This window comes from Rattus rattus, chromosome 5 (assembly GCF_011064425.1).
Source record: "Rattus rattus isolate New Zealand chromosome 5, Rrattus_CSIRO_v1, whole genome shotgun sequence".
NCBI lineage: Eukaryota > Metazoa > Chordata > Mammalia > Rodentia > Muridae > Rattus > Rattus rattus.
In genome coordinates, this window is record NC_046158.1 from 135704453 (window position 1) to 135724848 (window position 20396).

Here is a 20396-nt window from a genome sequence, read left to right on the forward strand (position 1 = left end):
TTCTGCTAATACACATTTTCACCTGCTGCAGTGACCCGAAGGTGAGCATCATTCATTGTATTCGCTTTCTTTGGAAACCTAGGTGATTTTTTTCTTTTGCTTTTTTAAGTAAAGGTGTTTGTTTTGTTTTGTCTTATGTGTGAGGGCGTTTTGCCTGCATGTATGTAAGTGCATCATGTGTATGCCTGGTGTCTGCAGAGGCCAGAAGAGGGCGCCAGATCCCTTGGAACTGGAGTTGCAGCCGGTTGTGAGCTGTGTGGTTGCTGGTGGCCGAACCCGTCTGGAAGAGTGGCCAGTACTCTTGACCTCCAAGCCACCCCTCCAGCCCCACGTGTCATCATGTCCAAGATTAGAAATTAACTACAATATTAATTATACAAGTCAGGGAGCATCAGTAGCAACAGGATGTGCAACCTGCAGTTCACAGGGCCACCAAGTGTCTCACTCCATCCTTGGTGGTGACTTGGGTCAGTGTCAGTGACTTTGGTCAGTGTCAGTACTGTATTTTAGTTTTTATGCTTCTACAGTGTTTGAATTTTTGGTTGTGGCGATAATGTTTTTATCAAGGAGAATACCTAGAATGCCATGTACTAAGCAAATAATACAAAATGGGGTCAGGGCGAAGCCTGGCCCGCCTCGAGTGTCCAGCTCTAACCCTTTGCTTGTGTCCCTTGATGTGTCCAGGGCAACTGTGAAATCCTGCGAATGTTAGACCTGGGGACCTGCCGTACCTATTACAGGTGGGTCTGGCAGCAACTGGAGCTGTTGGACCACAAGCCTCTGAGAGTTCATAACAATGGTAGGTCACGTGGCCACATCTGGCAGTTGACAGCACAGCTGGTATGGCAAAGGTGTGTCCCCTAGGTCCCTTCCTTGCTCCAGTCCCCAGTGCACAAACGTGTGGACCTCTGCTCTGACCATGCTTTTCTAAGAACCGAAGGGTCCTGCCTGCCGGCAGTCTGCCCTTCCCTCTCACCCCGTTCTTCTACGGAAGCGCTCCTCCTGCCTCACGCACCCCAGCCTGCCTTTCCCCAGCTCTCCTCTGCCTCTCACCAGAGCATCTTTATTCAGAGAATTCTCCCAGACTTCCCATGCTGAAGCAGCATTTTCTTCACCATACCCCATTTGCGTCTGCTGGATTTGTCTTCCGTTGTGTCTGTCCCACGGAAATCATACACTGAATCTGAATAGGTTGTTAAATAGCTGTCTCCCTAGACTTTAAGCTCCACGTTCCCAGGCGTCTTGCATATATTCAGAGGGACTCACAGAGTTAATGGACACTCGTGCTTTTGCTCCTGTGGATGGTTTTAGGTATGTCCTAAGATACGATTGTTTCTGCGTGTTCTCTGGCACCCGTGTAAGTTCACACAGATGCCATGAGTGGCTGCTGTCATTCATTGAATTCTGCATACACCCAGTAGTTAGGCTGTTTATACTTAAGTGCGATTCAGATGAAGGATATACTAGTCAGGGTTCTCTAGAGTAACAAATTATAGAATGAATCTCCCTATATATTTAGAAAGGGGATTTATTAGAATGGCATACAGGCTGTGGTCTAGCTAGTCCAGCAATGCCTGTCTATGAACATTAGGTCCAAGAATTCAGCAGCTGTTAAGTCCACATGGCTGGAGGTCTCAGCTGGAATCCCAGAGAAGTAGGCTCGAATGCCAGGGAAGGAATGGTCTTGCTAGTGAGGTGAGAGGAAGCAGGCAGAGAGCAAAAGCTTCCTTCTTCCATGTGCTTAAAAGACCTCCAGCAGAAGGTGCGGCCCAGGTTACAGGTGACCTAGGTGACCAGGTTAGAGGCCCAGGTCACCTCTAAAGATCTGAATTAAGGCATGTATTCCTACTTCAAAGATCCGGATTAGAAGTGGGTCTTCCTAATTCAAATTAAGCAAAGTCCCTCCTAGGTGTGCCCCTCCATTTTGGGGTTTTAGATAATTCCAGATGTAGTCAAGTTGGCAACTAAGACTTGTCATCACAACAGAGACTCTTGTTAAGGGTCACATAGAAACTAAGAACAGGAGACCGGCAGAGTACGGGCCCAGCTTACTGAGAGAAAGCCAAGAGCTTTCATGTTTGTTAAAGGCTCCAGCCTCCCTCAGACCCCGATTCCTACTGTAGAACACGAGCAGTGTCAGAAAGAAAGCACCTAGAACCTGCCAAGGGTGGGGCTTCCTGATTCTGAGGTCATGCTGGTTCTGTTCACAAGAACGTGTGTGTGTGTGTGTGTGTATGTGTGTGTGGTGTATGTATGGTATGTGTGTGTGTGTGGGATATGTATGGTATGTGTGTATGTGTGTGTGTGTGTGGGATATGTATGGTATGTGTGTATGTGGTGTGTGTGAGTGTACATGTATGTGTATGGTATGTGTATGTATGGTATGTGTGTATGTGTGTGAGTTTGTGTGTGTGTGCGTGTGTGAGAGAGATGTCTGTATATATATGTGTGTGTTTGTGTGTGTATGTGTGGCTGTGTGGCGTGTGTGTGAGAAAGATATGTTTGTATGTGTGTGCGTGGTGTGTGTGTAAGTGTGCATGTGTGTGGTATGTGTATGTATGGTATGTGTATGTGTGTGTGAGTTTGTGTGTTTGTGTGTGTGTAATGTGGATGTTTGTGTGTGTGTGATATACACATTTGGATTAAGAGGCCCCAGCCCTCAGCAGACATTCTCAGTGTCTCAGGGGTTGCACATTTTGCCAAGTGTCAGCCTGAACTTCCTTCCAGCAGTCCTTGAGATTATAATTCAGCCTCTCCAAGGGTCACTTGGTGGATGTGGACAGTGTTCTGTAATCACAGCTGAAGCCAATGTGGGTGGGTGGGCAGGAGAGACAAGTACATATGGGTGTGTGGGGTATGGCAAAGAGAATTTTGGAGTTTGACAGAGCAAGGTTTGCCTCACATAATAGTGACTGATGGTTAGTACAAGTCTTTAGGCTTCCCCTTATAGACAGGATCTCCACCAGGAGCCTACTGAGCCAGATGGTGGTGGCGCCTCCCTTTAATCCCAGAACTTGGGAGGCAGAGGCAGACAGATCTCTGAGTTTTCAAGGCCAGCCTGGTCTACAGAGTAAGTTCTGGGACAGCCAGGGCTACACGGTGAAACCCTGTCTCAAAAAACCAAATCAACCACCAAACAAACAAAAAAAAGCCAAAGCTCAGACCCCAGGGTCCTGTGTGACACTGGACAAATGGTTGTCTCTGTCTCCCTGTGCACCCTCGGGTCCTGTAAAGTGTAAATGACGTTCCCAGTATCACAGTAGTGTTTGGATATTAAGCAAATGAATATACAAAACTCATAGACCACTCCCTGGGTGCATGAATAAAGGGTAGACACTTGTCACCATCATTACAAGGTGGCGGGCAGACCAAAAGGACGTCAGCCCTCATCTCAGTGCCAGTCCATAGACACAAGGCTGCACTGAACAAATCTGGATATGCTGTGTTTCTATTATGGCCCAGTTCAAAATACTTTTACATTTCTCTTTTGATTCCTTCTTTGACCCACTGAATATTAATCGAGGTGTTATTTAGTTCCCAAAGATTTGGGGACCACCCAGCTATCTTTCTGTGTATTATTTCTATGATAAAAATTCGGTACAGTTTGAGTCCTTTCAAACGTGTTGAAACTTGTTTTCTGGCCCAGAAAGCAATCTATCTTGGTAAATGCTCCATTTGCATTTGAAAAGAATATGCTGTTATTTGGTGCCGCGTGCTGTGAATGTTACTCAAGTGTCCGTGTCCTTCCTGAGACTCTGCTCTGTCAGCTGTGAACTCAGAGCTGAGGAACTCTCCAGCTACCGTGTTCTCTCTCCCTCTCCTCCCTGCCTCTCCACAGCCCCCTCTGTATCATGGGTTGACTTCAAGGTCCTGGGGAGCCACAGAACTGACCTCAAGACAAGAAAAATGAACTTTTTTTTGAGGTGCTAGACCTTGAACCCCAGATTGCACAGACCAGGCAGGTCTGCCACGAGCGACATTTTTGACCTAAAATGAACTCTCCTGTCTGTGGTAGCACTCTTTACCCAAAATCTATGTTTTCTGATACTGTTTAATTTAGCTTCCTTTGATTAATATTATTTGATATTTTCCTTTCTATCCATTTGTGTTTACTTCTTAGGTATATTTGTATTTAAAATGGCCTTTTCTCTTTCTTTCTCTCTTTTTTTGTTTTGTTTTTTTTTGTTTTGTTTTTGTTTTGTTTTTGATTTTTGTGGTAATGGGCATCAAACCCTAGGGACTTGTGTGTGGTGGGGAAGCACTTTACCAAGCATTGTATCTGTGGTCACTAAGATGGGTCTATTTTAATCTTTTTAAACATTTTGTTTATTTTAGGTGGGAAGGGCATGTCCTATCAGAGGACAAGTTTTAGGAGTTAATTATTTCCTTCCACTATGGGGGTCTTGAAGTTAGGTTACAGGTTCACAGTGAGTGTCACTGCCACATCCCTCCTTGCCCAGACAGGGTTTCTTTGTGTAGCCCTGGCTGTCTTAGAACTCACTCTGTAGAGCAGGGTGGCCTCGAACTCAGAGCTCTGCTTGCCTCTGCTCCCTGGATGCTGGGATTAAGGGCATGCGCCACCACCACTCAGCGTCAAGAGCCCTTTAAAAATAAGCTTCTTAAAGGCAACATAGAGTTGAACCTTACTTTTATTCATTTTAAATTCAATCTGACAATCTCTGCCTTTCCCAAGATGTCTAAAATACTTACATGTGATATGTTTAAGATTGAAATTTACCACCTTTCTATCTCTTCTGTCTCTCCTGTCTGGCCTCTTTTATGTAACCCTGCCTTTTGCATGTCTTACATGATTCCCTCTTATTGTCTTATTGGCCCTTTCTTTAAAAATGCATTTTGTAGTGGTAAACATTAAAAACAAAAAGCCCCATCCCACGCTATTGCTGGCTCCAGTGGGCCATATGGCATCTGCAGAGTATTTCCATCTTTATCAAACAAAGCGTCTCAACTGAGCTGTCGCCAGCTACTCTCTGGGCCCTGCGGCGATCTCACAGCCAAGGCTAGCCCCACATTACACCAGCTACTCTCTGGGCCCTGCGGCGATCTCACAGCCAAGGCTAGCCCCACATTACACCAGCTACTCTCTGGGCCCTGCAGCGATCTCACAGCCAAGGCTAGCCCCACATTACACCAACTACTCTCTGGGCCCAGCAGCAGTGGCCCTCTTGCGACTCTTTGCTGTGAGCTCTGGTTCACAGTCCCTGCATCCACCCGCTGTGGTTATTGTCACAACTCCCAATAACCCATTAAAACCAAAACTCAATAAGCTTGTAATATATCAATCAGATTTATATCAGTAAATCCTCCCCCTACAAAATGTCCACACAATAAACTCTGAACTGATTAATATAAACTGCCCACCTAGATAAGACAAATTATCCTATTAAAAATCCACCCCTTATGAAATATTCATAACACAGATCTGGGTTATCCTTCTCCATCTTGGTTCTTCTTTCTCCTCTCTCCTCTCTCCAAAACTCTGTGTCCACCTTACTTTTTCACTGCCCAATCACAGGCCTTGCCTTATCTTGTGCCTGCCTTCACCTGCATAGAGACAACCCACAGCATTTAACATCAGGTGACAGTTTTAAAAAAGTTTTTTTTTTTTTTTTAATATGCACACACTGTAGCTGTCTTCAGATGCACCAGAAGAGGGCATCAGATCCCATTACAGATGGTTGTGAGCCACCATGTGGTTGCTGGGATTTGAACTCAGGACCTCTGGAAGAGCAGTCAGTACTTTTAACCACTGAGCCATCTCTCCAGTCCAGAAAGGGATCTGATGCCCTTTTCTGGTGTGTCTGAAGACAGCTACAGTGTACTCATATATAATAAACAAATCTAAAAAAAAAAGAATAGGGGCTTGTGCTTGCCAGCAAGTGCCTTTAACCACTGAGTCATCACCCGGTCCTCTTCCAGTACTTTGTATAGTGAGTAAACATAAGAGTGCAGACAGGTGGGTATGCACATGGAGGTCAGAGGTCAACATCAGGTGTCTTCTATTATTCAGCACCCTAGTTTTTGAGACAGGATCTCTCCCTGAACCTGGAGCTCACCAGACTGGTTTTGACTGGCTGGCTTCCAGACCCCAGGAATCCTCCCATTTCCAGCCCCAGTGCTGAGATTACAGGCTGAGACTTACAGAGAGCTGACACGTCTCAGACACCTTCTCCATTGTTTGCGTTAGGGACTCATGCTATCAGTGAGCATGCCAGACTATCTGCTGCTTGCTCCGTTGCTAGTTCCATCTCTTCGGAGTGCTTCTCTCCACCCCTTCATTCTCTGGTCGCCTCTGTCCTTGATGGCGACGTCCATGTCCTGGGGGCAACAAATAGGTGCAGTTTACTTTTTAAATCCAATCCACTAGACTGTATCTTTTTATTGGAGAATGTATGTAAGTGTATGTATGCCCATGCATGCATGGTTTGTGTATGTATGTGTATGTGAGTGTGTGCCCTTGCATGCATGATGTATGTATGTATGCGTGTACGTATGTGTGTATGTACATGTGTGAGTGTGTGTGTGCCCACAGAGGTCAGAGCTGCAGTCCCAGGCAGGCATGAGAATGGATGTTCCTGAGCTCCAGAGTTGTTATTGACAGGTGTGCACTAACTCCTGCGCTTCTGTTGCTTTTTGCAGTGTTTGGTGTTCCGTTCCTCTTGTGCTCAGTCAGTGTTCTAGCGTGGTTTGTTCTTTGTGGCTCCCTATATGTGTTTACCTTTATAAAAACTTTACATACATGTATGTGCACTGTGTGCATGTCAGATCCCCAAGAACTGGAGGGGTTGCAGTCGAGAGCCACCTTGTGGGTGCTGGGAGTCGAACTCGGATTATCAGCAAGAGCAACAAGTGCTCTCAACTGCCACCTCCCCATGTTTACCTTCCTCTTCTGGCCAAAGGAGTCTTCCAAGGATGGGTTCGTGTTCATGAACTCCTGTAGTTTGTTTTCACTGTGAAAAGTGATTCTTTCTCCTGACTGTTATTGTCTTCAGAACTTGAAATAGAGATTCCCCCTGGCTGCACCACCCAAGTAGGACGATTAAAGGTGTGAGTCATCAAGTCTGGCTCTCTTAGTCAGGGTTTCCATAGCTATAAAGAGACACCACAACCAAGGCAACTCTTATAAAGTACAGCATTTAATTAGGGCCGGCTTACAGCTTCAGAGGTTCAGTCCATTATCAGCATAGCAGGAAGCATGGCACCATGCAGGCAGACATGGTACTGGAGAAGGAGTTGAGATTTATGCATCTTGAGATCAGGAGAGACTGGCATCCTCAGGCAGCTAAGAGGAGTGTCTCTTCTGCAGTGGGTAGAGCCTGCACATGGGAGGAGACTTCCAAAGCCCACCTTTACAGTGACACACCTCCTCTAACAAGGCCACACCTCCTAACGGTGCTACTTCCTGTGGGCCAAGCGTATTCAAGACACCACACTGGCCCACCTTGTTTTCTGAGGCAGAGTCTCTTACTAAGGCATAGAGCTTGCCAAGTAGGCTGGGCTGTGTGGCCCACAAGCCCTGAGGCTCTGTCTGTCCCTCCCCAGGGCTGGGATAGTAAGTACCAGCCACCATGCCCAGTGATTTACATGGGTCTTTGGGGCTCAAACTCAACTTTGTACACGCTGGTTGCACACGCTGCCAACTGAGCCACATCTCCAGCCCCAAATGTGATCTCTTAGTAGGAAGAAGGGAGCTTTGAATCAAATAGCATTGAGTTCAAATTAAGAGTCCGTCTTTTAGAAGGCAATTTAAATTCTCTGCTCTTAATCTCATCTCTCCTACATAAGCTAATTTCTTTATCTAGGTGTAATAAAAATCTAACACAGGGCTATCAGGAAGGGTAGTTTATGGAACTTGCCTTCCTCTTCCTCTCCCTCCTTTTCCCTCCTCTTCGTCACTGACTCTGTAGTCTTGGCTAGCCTAGAAGGCTGGCCTCAAAGTCTGAAGGACTCCTCCTGCACTCCTCCCAAGTGCTGGGATTAGTCCAGTCCCACACCTCCTCCTCACCTTCCTTCATGCTCCAGAGCTCAGGCAGGTCACTCTGGTGCTCCTCCACTGTCCCACACCACACAAGGCCCATTGGTGTGTTTTCTGTGTTTTCTCCTCATAGAAATGTCTCCAAAGGAGAGATTTAAGGAATTCCAGATCAAATCATATCCTCTACAAGACTTCACTTACTTAAAACTTCTGCGTCTCCAGGAAGCCAGAGAGCAATCCGCAATGACCTTCCCCAGGAAGGTCAACAAAGCAGAAAACAGCCTCCCCAAGTTGCTGGGCCCGAAAGTCAAGTAAGCTGGATCCTTAGCTGGTAGGATGGTCAGACATGGGTGTGCAGGAGTCAGAAATGCTGGGGAGGGGCAGAGGTGCAGAGGGTCAACTCTAGATGCTGGGTGTGGGGGGGTAAGGCAGCCCAGGGACGTCCTGAGTTTGCTATCCAGGCCTCTCATTCCCACAGCTACTTAAGGACATCAGCCATCCATTTCCTTAGGTCCACCATACTTTTTAAAAGACTTTTGAAAATCAGGAAGGGTTTTCTAGCTATGGCAGAAGTCCATGGTTGCTGGGCCCTTTAGACTCAGCTTCCTCAGGAGACTGCCCACCTACAGGAGCAAGCTCACAGTCAGTCCAACCCAGATTCCAACCCAGATTCCAGTACTAGTCTGGTCACTCCTTTTGGGTCTGTGTCAAGGGATCTGAATTCTCTAAACCTACGCTTAGTAGTCAGTGGTTTCTGAGTCTCAGGGTTATTGTAAGCCAGTGTTACATGAACTGTTACTAAGTCATACTTAATGTTGACAGAATGCTTAGCACCAAGCACTGAGCCATCTATCCCTAAAGGTGCTGTGGTGATCACTCCTGTTTTTCAGGAGAGAAAATTAAGATTCACCAAAGGATGAAGTTGTTTGTTGAAGGTTATGTGAGTAGGAAGTGGTGAAGCCAGGATTCAGGCAGCTAGTCAAACATCTGTCTTTGATCTGGTACGAGTCTCACAACTGGCATGGGACAGATCTACACTGAGACCTGTGCTTTGGTCTTATCAGGACCCGAAAAGCAGAAAAAGACCATAGCTGGGTTTGCAGGAGGCACCACCCACTTTCCCCTCCCATTCGAAACTCGTGTATCATATGAGGTCAAAGCTGGGTGTGGTGGCGCATGCCTTTAATCCCAGCACTTGGGAGGCAGAGGCAGGCAGATCTCTGTTAGTTTGCGGCCAGCCTGGTCTACAGAGAGAGTTCCAGAAAAACCAAAGCTACATAGAAAAACCCTATCTCGAAGAAGAAGAAGAAGAAGAGGAGGAGGAAAAAAAAAAAAAAAAAAAAAAAACCAAGGAGGAAAGGAGGAGGAGGAGGAAAGGAGGAGGAGGAGAAGGGAAGGAAGGAAGGAAAGAAAGAGAAGGGAAAGGAAAGGAAAGGAAAAGAAAGGAAAGGAAAGAAAGGAAAGGAAAAGAAAAAAGGTATCAGTAATGGGGCCAGCAATGGCATCATCATTTATTTGCTAACACTTTCGCTCTGGCCTCCATAAGAACAGGAGCCCATGATATCCAGGTTGTTTTTCTTCTTACGGAGTATTCCTAGTTCCAACTAGTTCCAGCTTTCCCAAGGTAGAAATAAAACAGACCTGGCGTCTCTGTTGAGTCAGTATGGGAGAAGGGACAACATGGACTTGGAAGTAAAAGTTACAGGGACTACTGTGTGTGCACTGTGCTCTTCTTGGAGGGGCAGGAATGGAGTCTGTCTTGTGTATGAGCTGAGCTCCATCTGTACTCAGCTGAAAATCATCTCTTCTCTATTTCTAATCTAAACTGCCTAGCTTCTCTCCTCCTGCTGCCACAGACAGAAACAAACAGTACAATGGAATTGTGTGTGTGAAATTAACCCCAGGTTTGAACAAAGGCCAAGGTCTGTAGCCTGACCAGGGAAACTTGTCTTTGGAAGCAGAGGCCATCTCTATTCTGTGTTCCTGTCAAAAAACTTCAACTTCTACTGTGTCCCAGTAGACATTGTCTGATTTTGTAGGCAACCCTCGTTGCTGGGAATTCCTTCCCCATCGGAGCTTTGAAGTAAATAGACCAGAGCTCCAACTGGGCAACCTGAACTTTATGCTGGGACTTGTCCACCAGGTTGGCTCAGCAGTACATGGTTATCTGCTCTTTGGGAAGCATCCTTTTGGCAACTAATGGTCCATAAATCCTTTGTCTCCCAAGTCTAGTCTCTCTCACACATCTCTAATCCCAGACAGCAGCAGGCAGGCTCCCTCAGGGTTTGAGTTTTCCCACCTTCTTTAGAGGTGTGAATTCTCCAAGAGGGCTTTCATCTGTAGTAAAGCCTGGCAAACAATTCTAACAAGCTGTCGCATTTCAGATCTAGGTATGGTCATTCAGTCAAATGTTCCATGGTCCACACCAAGTATGGTGAACTCCCCAAGGAGGCCATAGTGGGGGTCTACATGAAGGTTCACTTGACAGAGGAAGGAGATGTGGTGGTAAGTGTACCAAGAGCGTTCTTCGGTCTAATGCACAGCGCAGATGGGCTGGGAATGTATTGCAGTGAGCAGAAAGGCTTAGAAATGCGTCTTTCTAGACTTGATATAAGAAATAGTGTTAGATTGTAGATGCTCGGGGTGAAAGCACACGGTGGAAGGAAAGAACTGACTCTTGAAAGTTATCCTCTGACCTCTACATATGCACTGCACACACACACACACACACCCACCCACACACCCACACACACACACATTAAAGTTTTTTTTTTTTTTTGGTTCTTTTTTTTTTTTTTTTTTTTTTTTTTTTTTTTTTTCCGGAAGAAAAGAATGAAATGGGTCTGAAGAGATGGCTCAGTGGTTAAGTGCACTGCTAATCTTCTAAAAGCCCCAGGTTCAATTCCCAGCACCTTCATGGTGGCTCACAACTGTCTGTGGCTCAGTTCCAGGGAATCTAGCACCCTCACACAGACAGACATACCTGCAAACAAAACGCTACCACACACAAAACAAGAATAAATGAATCATTAAAAAAAAGGAAGAGAGGGCTGGAGAGATGGCTCACTGGTTAAGAGCATGGACTGCAAATCTCAGCAACCACATGGTGGCTCACAACCATCTGTAGTGAGATCTGATGCCCTCTTCTGGTGTGTCTGAGGACAGCTACAGTGTACTTATATATAATAAATAAATCTTTAAAAAAAAAAAGAATCATTTAAAAAAAAGGAAGAGAAAAGAAAAGAAAGACGTATTATTCACGTTTGAGAACTAAGGGCCTACAAGATAGTGTGGTAGTGTACACCTTTAATCCTGGTGCGTGGGAGGCAGAGGAAGGCAGGTCTTTGAGTTTGAGGCTGGCCTAGACTTAGATAGTGAATTCTAAGCCGACCAGGATTACACCATCAGACCTGTCTCCCAAGGTAAAGAAAATAAAGACGTGATAAGGATGTGGTGGTTGATCTTTGAAGAGTCTGGGGACTGAGAGAGGAGAGGGAAAGGCTTTAAGAGACTTACAGAATATGTTAATGTATTACAAGGAAGCAGAGGGTTGGGTAATTGGAAAAGAGAGGGGACCAGCTGGAGATGAGGATGAGCCCCCTCCCCTCCCCGAGGCAAGCTGGGGGAAGGGAACGAACAAAAATAGTCCCTGTACATTGCTGCGACAGTACAGTGATGGTGGGGAACTGGGAGAGAGCTCAGCTGGCAAGATGTTAGCCACCAGCCTGAGCTCCGGGAACCTGAGCCAGAGCCCGGGTGAGAAAGCTGGGGGTAGTTGTTCTGAGCATGCAGAGATGGGTGGATCCCTGCTCGGCAAACTCCGGGCCAATGAGACCCCCATCTCAAGAAAAGCCAACGTGGATGGCTCCTGAGGAATGACAGCTAAGACTGACCTCAGGCATGTGCACACAAGTGCATACGCCCACATACAGGAAGATGCCATGATGAAGCCCATCACTTTGTACACAGAGACCCTGTTATAGAAACAAATTTGTAGATGGAGCGGCTGATGCTGCTCAGAGCTGCAGTGCTTGTCTGGGGGGCCCTGGGTTCAATCCCTAAGCACTACAGTGAGGAATGGGGGAGGGGAGCAGTCTGGGAGGGGGATGGGGGTGGAGGAAGCTGGGGGCTGGTTCATTCCTTAAGAGCTCTTGCTGCTCTTGCAGAGGACCTGAGTTTGATTCCCAGCCCCGTTCGTGATTCACTTCCAGCACCAACATGGCAGCTCACAGCACCTATAACTCCAGTTCCAGGGGGTCCCCCTTCTACCTCTGTGGGCACCCACATACACATACATGCAGGTGTCCTAGGTGCAGCGCATGCACAGCAAACAAATCTCTTTTTTAAAAGATGAGAACGGAGAAGAGAGGAGATAATTTATATGTGGATGGCCTTGTGCTACAGGCCTGCAGTCCCAGGCCCTCGTGAGGAGGCTGCAGCAGAACTGCAAGTTCAAGGTCAACCTGAACAGCTTAGCAAGACCTGTTTCAAAAAAACAAACAAATAGGGGCCGGAGAGATGGCTCAGCGGTTAAGAGCACTGACTGCTCTTCCAGAGGACCTGAGTTCAATTCCTGTCCACATGGTGGCTCACAACCATCTGTGATGAGATCTGATGCCCTCTTCTGGTGTGTCTGAAGACAGTGACAGTGTACTCATATACATAAAATAAATAAGTTAAACATAAATAAACAGCGAGACGTTGGTGATCTAAGTCCAACATAGTCAGGCAGAGTTTGATACTCCTATAATCAGCTGTACTTGGGAGACTGCTGGTCCTGAGTTTGAAGCCAGCTTAGACTGCACAGGGAGATCCAGTCCCAGGCACAAACAGCAACAACACAACAATAGAGGGAGAAAAGGAAAAGCCTGATGCAGTAACCCGGAGACCTTTTAGCCTTAATGAGTGCGGGGCTGGACAAAGGTAGAAAGGCATGGACCTGCAGAGGCACAGCCCCCATAGGAAGGTTGCCTGGAGCCCAGAAAACTGCTCTCTCACCAGGTCCTTTCTGCTGTGCCTCTGTCACCTTTCCCACATGTCACCACGGTTGGGAATGCTCTATCCCACTGGCCTGAGGGTGTGTCAGGGTGCTTGGGTCCCAGGATCCTCCATCAGTGCTAATTTAAGGGGAGGGGAATGTTTTTATTTTTTTGTTTTGTTTGTTTGTTTGTTTGTTTGTTTTGACCTTTGGGAAGGTTTTCCTTTTGTTTAGTAAACCAGTAACTTTAAACTAGTTCCACCTACCCCCATCCATGGTGAACCAGAAGAACTGCACTCCCTTGCCACGAGGTGGCCTGAGATATTTAAAGAACGCCATCTTGGTCTCACTCAGCATTTCTGCAGCCAGGCTCAGTGCCAAGGCTCCAGAGAGCTTCTTTCTCGGGTGAGGGATCTTCTTCTCCAGCTGCTCTTTCCATCACAGTTTCGAGCTGCCCCCGTCCCCTCAGCCCCTGTGCGTGCACGCGCGCACGCACACACACTCTTCCTGCTTTTCTGCTGTGTGTCAGGGTTTCAGAGTTCACTTTGTAGAACCCTACACAGGGCACCAGGATGGTGGCTACGGATACCCAGGCCAGCTGGAGGCATGGAAGATGGGTAGATAGTGACTTGGTGGGAAGTTGTGTAAGGAGCACAAGTGACTGAACCCTGGCTATCGAGGACACCCTTCACCCCCATGCTAGAGTGGCCAGGAAACAGGTGGGGACTGGAGCAGAGGCCCAGACTTTGAGTCAAGAGGTGGAAGGGAATAGCTTCCCCGAGAAGCAGGCTCAGACTTATTTTTATGTTCCGCTAAAACCTGTGTGTCGTCGAGCAAATCACTTTTCATCTCTGGATCTGTGGCCTCATCATGAAGTGTAGAAATTGCCCAAAGCCAGTTGCTGCCTCTAACATGTGACTTCTTGTACATACATGTTTATTCAGAGGATTCCTGTATAAGCACAGCATGAAGTGCTGTGTAAGCACAGCATGGACGCTGCGGCTGCATGTGGACTGGAAACCGAGGCGTCTTACCTGGGGTGGTTAAAGATCAGGGGCTTTGAGGAGTGATGCTTAAACTAAGAGTGTTCCAGACTGAAGGGCAGAAAGTTCAAAGGCAGGAAGGAGGCAGGGACTGACTAGAAAGGAGGGCAGGGTAGCTTGTAACAGTGCACACAAAGTCAGGAAGGGGTATGGTATGTGGAGTGAGGCCAGGCTGGAGACCTGGGCAAGGGTGAGCTAGCCTAGGCCTTTTTTTTTTTTTTTTTTTTTTTTTTTTTGGTTCTTTTTTTTGAGCTGGGGACCGAACCCAGGGCCTTTGCGCTTCCTAGGCAAGCGCTCTACCACTGAGCTAAATCCCCAACCCCTAGCCTAGGCCTTGACAGCAGAAATGAGAGCCTTCATTTCATTCCCAGGGTCTTTGGGAGCAGTTTTAGGCTCTAACTAAAGGAACACCCTGATGTGACTCAGGTGTGGATAGAACAGTGCTCTCACAGAGGTCACACCCAGTTACTTTGTGTCTCATTATCCTGGGCAAACCCTTAACCTCTTTGTGCCTCAGTTTCCTTGTGTTGTGTTGGCAGAAAGCATGGACTCCGAAGACAGACCAGGGTGAAATCTGAGGTTCGTTGTTTCCGTGCTGTGTGACAGTAGCCCGTTCTCTTAAGTTCAGTGTCTTCGCTACAAAACATGGATGAGTGTGGTATAGGGGCTACACTGGTGGTGATTTTATGAAGCGTAAACAGAGACCCACACAGAAGCCAGGAGAGGGCCTGGGCTTCAGAGGCTACTCAGTAAACAGTGGCATCCCACCACCACTGTCAAGGCTGTGGTTAGGAACCCAGTGACTGTAAACCTGGTAACAGGGAGGAGGGGGCATGGTGCCCACTGTCCTGAGGACGACAGGCTCTGGGCATTGGAGGCTCTGGGCTCACTAAGGTCTGCTCCCCACATTGCCGGAGTCTTAACAGCTAAGGAGCTGGATTGAGTCTCGGGATCTGGGAGTCCAGCACCACGTGTTCCCCTCACAGCTCAGCCTGCTCAGGATGGTTTCTTAAAGGGGGCCTGATGGCAGGCATGGTGGCTGTTCACTTTTTTTTTTTTTTTTTTTTGGTTCTTTTTTTGGAGCTGGGGACCCAACCCAGGGCCTTGCGCTTCCTAGGCAAGCGCTCTACCACTGAGCTAAATCCCCAACCCCGGCTGTTCACTTTTAATCCCAGCACTCCAGAGGCAGAGGCAGGTGGATTTCTGTGAGTTCCAGGACAGCCAGGGCTAGGTACGACGACTCTGTCTAAAACTAACAAGTCAATAGGCTGGGTGTACTGTATGTAGGCTTCTCTGTAGTCTTTATCGCTTCTGCATATCTAACCACAGAGGACTCCTTCCCGAGAGCAGGAGCACCACATGAGCTGCAGCACAGAGTACATATGCTCTTAAAGTCAGTGGGCGTAGGGAAAGCATCATGGTCCATGGGAAGAGACAGCATGGAGGTGGCTAGGAAAGGAAAGGTCTAGAAAACCACCAGTCTTTCTCTTTTGAGTCTTAGAAGACAAAATGGGTTTGCTCAGCAGAGAGAAGTGTTCTGGGCCAGGCACCATGGTGTCATGCCTGTTCTAGCATTGCTCAGCAGCCTGAGGCATGATGGCCTTGGACCCAGGCAAGCTTGGGCAAATGAGCTCAAAACGAGTGGACAGATGTGAGACTGGACACAGGGAAAGCTCAAATACCGATGTGAGCGTCCCTGAGAGCAGGACCCTGAGAGCTGCGTGCTGCTGGGACATTGGAGGGCTGTAGAGGACCCTACCTTGTTCCAGGGCTGGGACCTGTGCTGGTGGGTAGTGGATGGAGCCCTGGGCCTCCTGTCCCTTCCCTCCCTGGCCTCATGATTCCACCTGGAAAGTCTGCTGGTGGCTCTGGCTTGTCCGTGAGGTTTCACAGTCTGTGACTTCTCCTTAGGGCAATCACCAGGCCTTTCTCCCAGAAACCCATCGTGATCCTCGGTCCTTCATCCTTCTGAGCTTGGGAACAGAGTTGATTCGAGTAAGAAAAGAGAAATTTTATGACTTGGTCGATGAGGAGACAAAGGCAAAGATAATGAAGATGGACGTGGACTATCCCAGGTCAGTGCGGAGAACACACATACAAGTTTCAGATCCACTGAATAGGGCTTCCCATTAGCGAGGGGGAGGGGAAGGGGGAGGGGAATCGAGGAGAGGAGACGGGGGTGTGTGTGCATGTGTATTCAGTGTGTGTGTGTGTGTGTGTGTGTGTGTGTGTGTGTGTGTGTGTGTTTGTGTGTTAGAAACGGTGCTACATGTCCTCACTTTTTTCATTCAGACAGATGGCAGGGTGTTCTCAGGTGCATTCAGGTTTTGCATGTATGTGAAAAATTTAGCCGTTTACTTTTTAAAAACTTAAATCAATGCACACATGCATTAGATTTCGTCATAGCATTTTCAAATAAAACCTGTTTTCTCTCCTATCCCTCTGACTTACCTTGTCCCCTTTTTGCCCCACCCCCCACACGCATAGTCTTGACATTTCTGTACAGATTCTAGTCTGAATTAGAGAAACAATATGACGAGGAGCTTACAAAACGCTGCACTGGGCAGACTCAGTGCTCGGGGCAGTTAGATAGGAAAGTCAGAGCCTCTGAAGCCAGGCATGGCAGCTCAGGTCAGTAAACCCGGCACTGGGGAGGTGAGGTAGGAAGATCAGGAGTTCACAGCTATCTAGTGAGTCTGAGACCAGTCTGAGCTACACGAAGCCCAGTCTCAAAATTGAAAACAAAAGCAAAAGAAACCGGGTGGATTTAAGAAATATCACGAGCAGAGCAAAGAACACTTTGTATGTGGGTGTGGCCAGGCTTCAGGCTGTCGGTGAGAGAAATTAGTCGGAAATCGCCGGTGGCTTCGTCCAGTGGCAAGGTGCCATTTTCTTCTGCATCCTGGGTGTCTCCATTAAATGACCTTCCAGAACAACCTTCTGGATGACTGATGTAGGGAGCCTCAGCTCCTCACGTGATGCCTGTGGCAGGGGCAGCGCTTGTGAATGTCAAACTCCTTGGCCGGACTGTGCAGCTCTTTGGAGCGGCTGCCCTGCACTGCTTGGCAAGTGCCTTGCTGTACTGTGTCAGCGCTGCCAGACGGAATTGTAACCTCACTCGGTGTTGAACTCAGGGTTTCCTAGACTGCGCAGTCACACAGGAAATAGGGCCAACATATGGCTTAAATGCTCTGTATTTAAACTGGGGCACCCATCCTATGAATGTCCTAGGCCAGACAACCCTTAAACTGAAAACCACCCCTTCAATGCCCGGATCAGGACACACAAGGCAAAACAAAGATCTGACTACAGTGCTATAGCTAGTGTAGGAGAGGTTGGGGCTTGGGGCTAGATACTATTTACTCCACAAAAGAGACTAGAGACCAGCCTGACTATCCGAACATGTAGGCAACATGTAATTATGTCCACCTTGGACGCTAGGTCCAATAATAAATTATCCCGTAGGGATGTGTAATTATGTGCCTGTCCTCATAGGTTTTGGCAAGTTCCCTTGGCCTCTTCAAATCTGTAGTTCATATCTGTGAAATGGGTTAGCTGTGAAAACTAAAGACTCAGCAAGGGTAGCCAGGTGCGGTGGCGCACGCCTTTAATCCTAGCACCGAGGAGGCAGAGACAGGCAGATCTCTGAGTGTGAGGTCAGCCTGGTCTACAGATCAAGCTCTAGGATATCCAGGGCTATGCAGAGGAACCCTGTCTTGAAAAAACAGACTCAGCCAGTGTAAGGGCTGGGCACGTGGTCAGTGCTACAGAGTCAGATGATGCTCTGTGTGTGTAAGGAGATTCGAGCTAAGGGAACTTTTAAAGAGCAGACTGGTCCATCAGCTGGCAAATGTCTGCCAGCCAGGTTGCTAGGAGTCAGGTGACAAGCTTGCCAAGTATCATGCTGACTTCTGTGGTGTGAATATACCGTCCAGCTGATATCTGGCTACGGACATGATGCCACCCAGCACAGCTCCGAGAAGAGATGGCCACAGTTAGCTTTCATGAGTGGGTGGGGACGTTGAAGGTCTGTGTAGTCTACTCTGACTGCTGGGTGTTGTCTTAGGTTGATCTCTAGGGATCACAGTTGCCTTCGTCATCATCGATGTCATTTAACCAGGGGATGCTCCTGATTACCCAACAGGTGTTAGGCCTGCCCCCTTGGACAGGTGAATCCAGATGAGGCAGAAGAAGTTTGGCAATGCCCTTCCCTTGCTGTGGTATCAGAAGGAAATGAGCCAATAAGTACTGAGCCCATCCTACATTACTGTCCCTCCCTGAGGTGCTGTGAGGGAGGGGCCAAGGTAGGATCAGGACGCCTTGACCAGCCCAGGGCAGCCACCCATCGACTTCTCTCAAGATCTGTCTGTTCTGGATATTTTATATAAAAGAATAATTGTGTGTGTGTGTGTGTGTGTGTGTGTGTGTGTGTGTGTGTGAGAGAGAGAGAGAGAGAGAGAGAGAGAGAGAGAGAGAGAGAGAGAGACAGACACACAGAGAGAGACAGAGAGACACAGACAGAGACAGATACTGAGACCGAGACCAAGCAGAAAGACTATCCACTCCTCAGCTGGACATTTGGGTTATTTCTGTTTCCACTGTTAGGGACAATGCTGTTGTACGTGAACGTCTTGCACAGGTTTACATGTGAACCTATTTTCATTTCTCTTAAGAATATCCTCGGTGGAAAGTTGCTGGTTGTAGGGTAACTGCATAGCTAACCTTCTGTGACTTTTCCCTGCTTTCCAAAGCAGCTGTGCCAATTAGCATCCCTCAGTCGTATGGGGACTTTCACCCCCTCCAGATTCTCAGCCTCTCCAAGCTGCTGGTGGTAGCTGTCTCATGGGTACCAGTGCTGTCTCACTGTGAGGCACCCTCATCCCACTGTAGTTTTTATCGACATCTCCTCCAAAACTAATGGCCGATAGCTACATTATTTTTTTCTGATAGGCTCTTGTTAAGTGGTTCAGGCTGTCCTAGAACTTATTATGTAGACCAGGCTAGCTTCAAACTCCTCCTCCTGTCCCTTGAGTGCTGAGCTTACCAGACTGTACCATGACCAGCTCTCTAATAGCCTTACTATCATTATTTTCAATTTATGTTATTATTGTGTATACTTCTGTGTGTGTTCATGCTGAGTATGTGCGGGTACATATGAACCATGAAACTTCGACAGAGGTCAGAGGACAACTTCCTGGAGTCAGTTCTCTCCTACCTTCCCATGGGCTCTGGGGAATGAACCCTGGTAATCAGACGTGTGTGGCAAGCAGCTCTACCCACTGAGCCATCTTGCTGGTCTTCTTTTGCCTTTTTGAGACAGGGCCTCATTATGTAGCCCAGACTACTCTCCGATTCACTGTGTGTTCACGGTGATCCTCGTGTGTGTGCTTCAGAAGTACTGAAATTACAGGCATACATCACAGTTCCTGGTTTAGCTATGTTATCACAGGGTATAAAACAAAAGCTAACTTCAACGTGCTTTATTAGAGTCAGCATAGCAAAAGTATTATTTCAGCACATTATCCACTTGAGAAGTGAGAGTTCACATTGCTTTGTGTTTGTGAGTCTGATTCACACTGACTACATTTTGGGCACTTACTAACCCACTTGTGCCTCCTGACCGTGGCAGCAGGGCAGCCCAGACTTCAGGAACTGAGTTGGTAGAAAAACAAAGGGCATGGAGAAATGTGGGGAAGAACAGAGCCAGGTCGAAGAGCGTATGGTTAGGGTTTGGAAGGAGCAGTGGAAACACCCGTTCGGTATGGATGGAGGGCAGAGGCCCAGAGGGCCTTGGAATGCAACTTCTGTGTTTGCCCTTCAGCGATGAAGAACTTTGTCAGAGTTTCCTGAGTGAAAATGACTGGAATATCTTTCGGAGGGATCTGCTGCGGTTGCTGGTGGAGCCCCTCAAAAGGAAGTCATTCATCCCGATCCAGGCCAAGAAGAAAGAGATCTACAACCCTAAGTCTTTGTTACTGGATCTGTGTGGCCTCGACAAGAAGGTGAGACAGCGCTATCCTGTTTTTATGGCGCCCCGGAAATACCTGCCTCCCTTGAAGATTGTCCAAACCATCTCAGCACCCCGGTACAAAGTCCAAGAACTCTTACCTCAGTATAAAAACGCAGGGGTCCTTGTTTAGAGGGAATAAAGCACATTTGGATTGGCATCTTCGTTCTCTGCATGACCCTTGTGGGAGTCACAGGTATAGGATGGGGAAGGCTGGAGGACCCAGTTCAGAAACAGAGAGGCATGGTCTCCCTTGATACTTGAGGACAAGAATGAGGACACAGACAGCCAGGGGTATGTCTATTACCAGGGAACTAGTATCACCGTTCCCCACCTAGATGGAGTTCCATCACCCCAATCAGTGGATGCTGTGCC

General features: G+C 47.7%; 1 protein-coding gene across 1 annotated transcript in view; it reads left to right on the top strand.

Annotated features, from left to right (window-relative positions):
• Nucleotides 1-20181, top strand: part of Cnbd2 (cyclic nucleotide binding domain containing 2) — a 62982-nt gene extending 42801 nt beyond the window's left edge. Inside the window, exons 10-14 of the mRNA XM_032904581.1 lie at nucleotides 685-799; nucleotides 8127-8304; nucleotides 10378-10498; nucleotides 15926-16089; nucleotides 19836-20181. Of these exons, the coding sequence (XP_032760472.1) occupies nucleotides 685-799; nucleotides 8127-8304; nucleotides 10378-10498; nucleotides 15926-16089; nucleotides 19836-20154 (897 nt within the window). The 3' untranslated portion in view covers nucleotides 20155-20181. The remainder of the gene's footprint in view (nucleotides 1-684; nucleotides 800-8126; nucleotides 8305-10377; nucleotides 10499-15925; nucleotides 16090-19835) is intronic.
• Nucleotides 20182-20396: the final 215 nt, after the last annotated feature.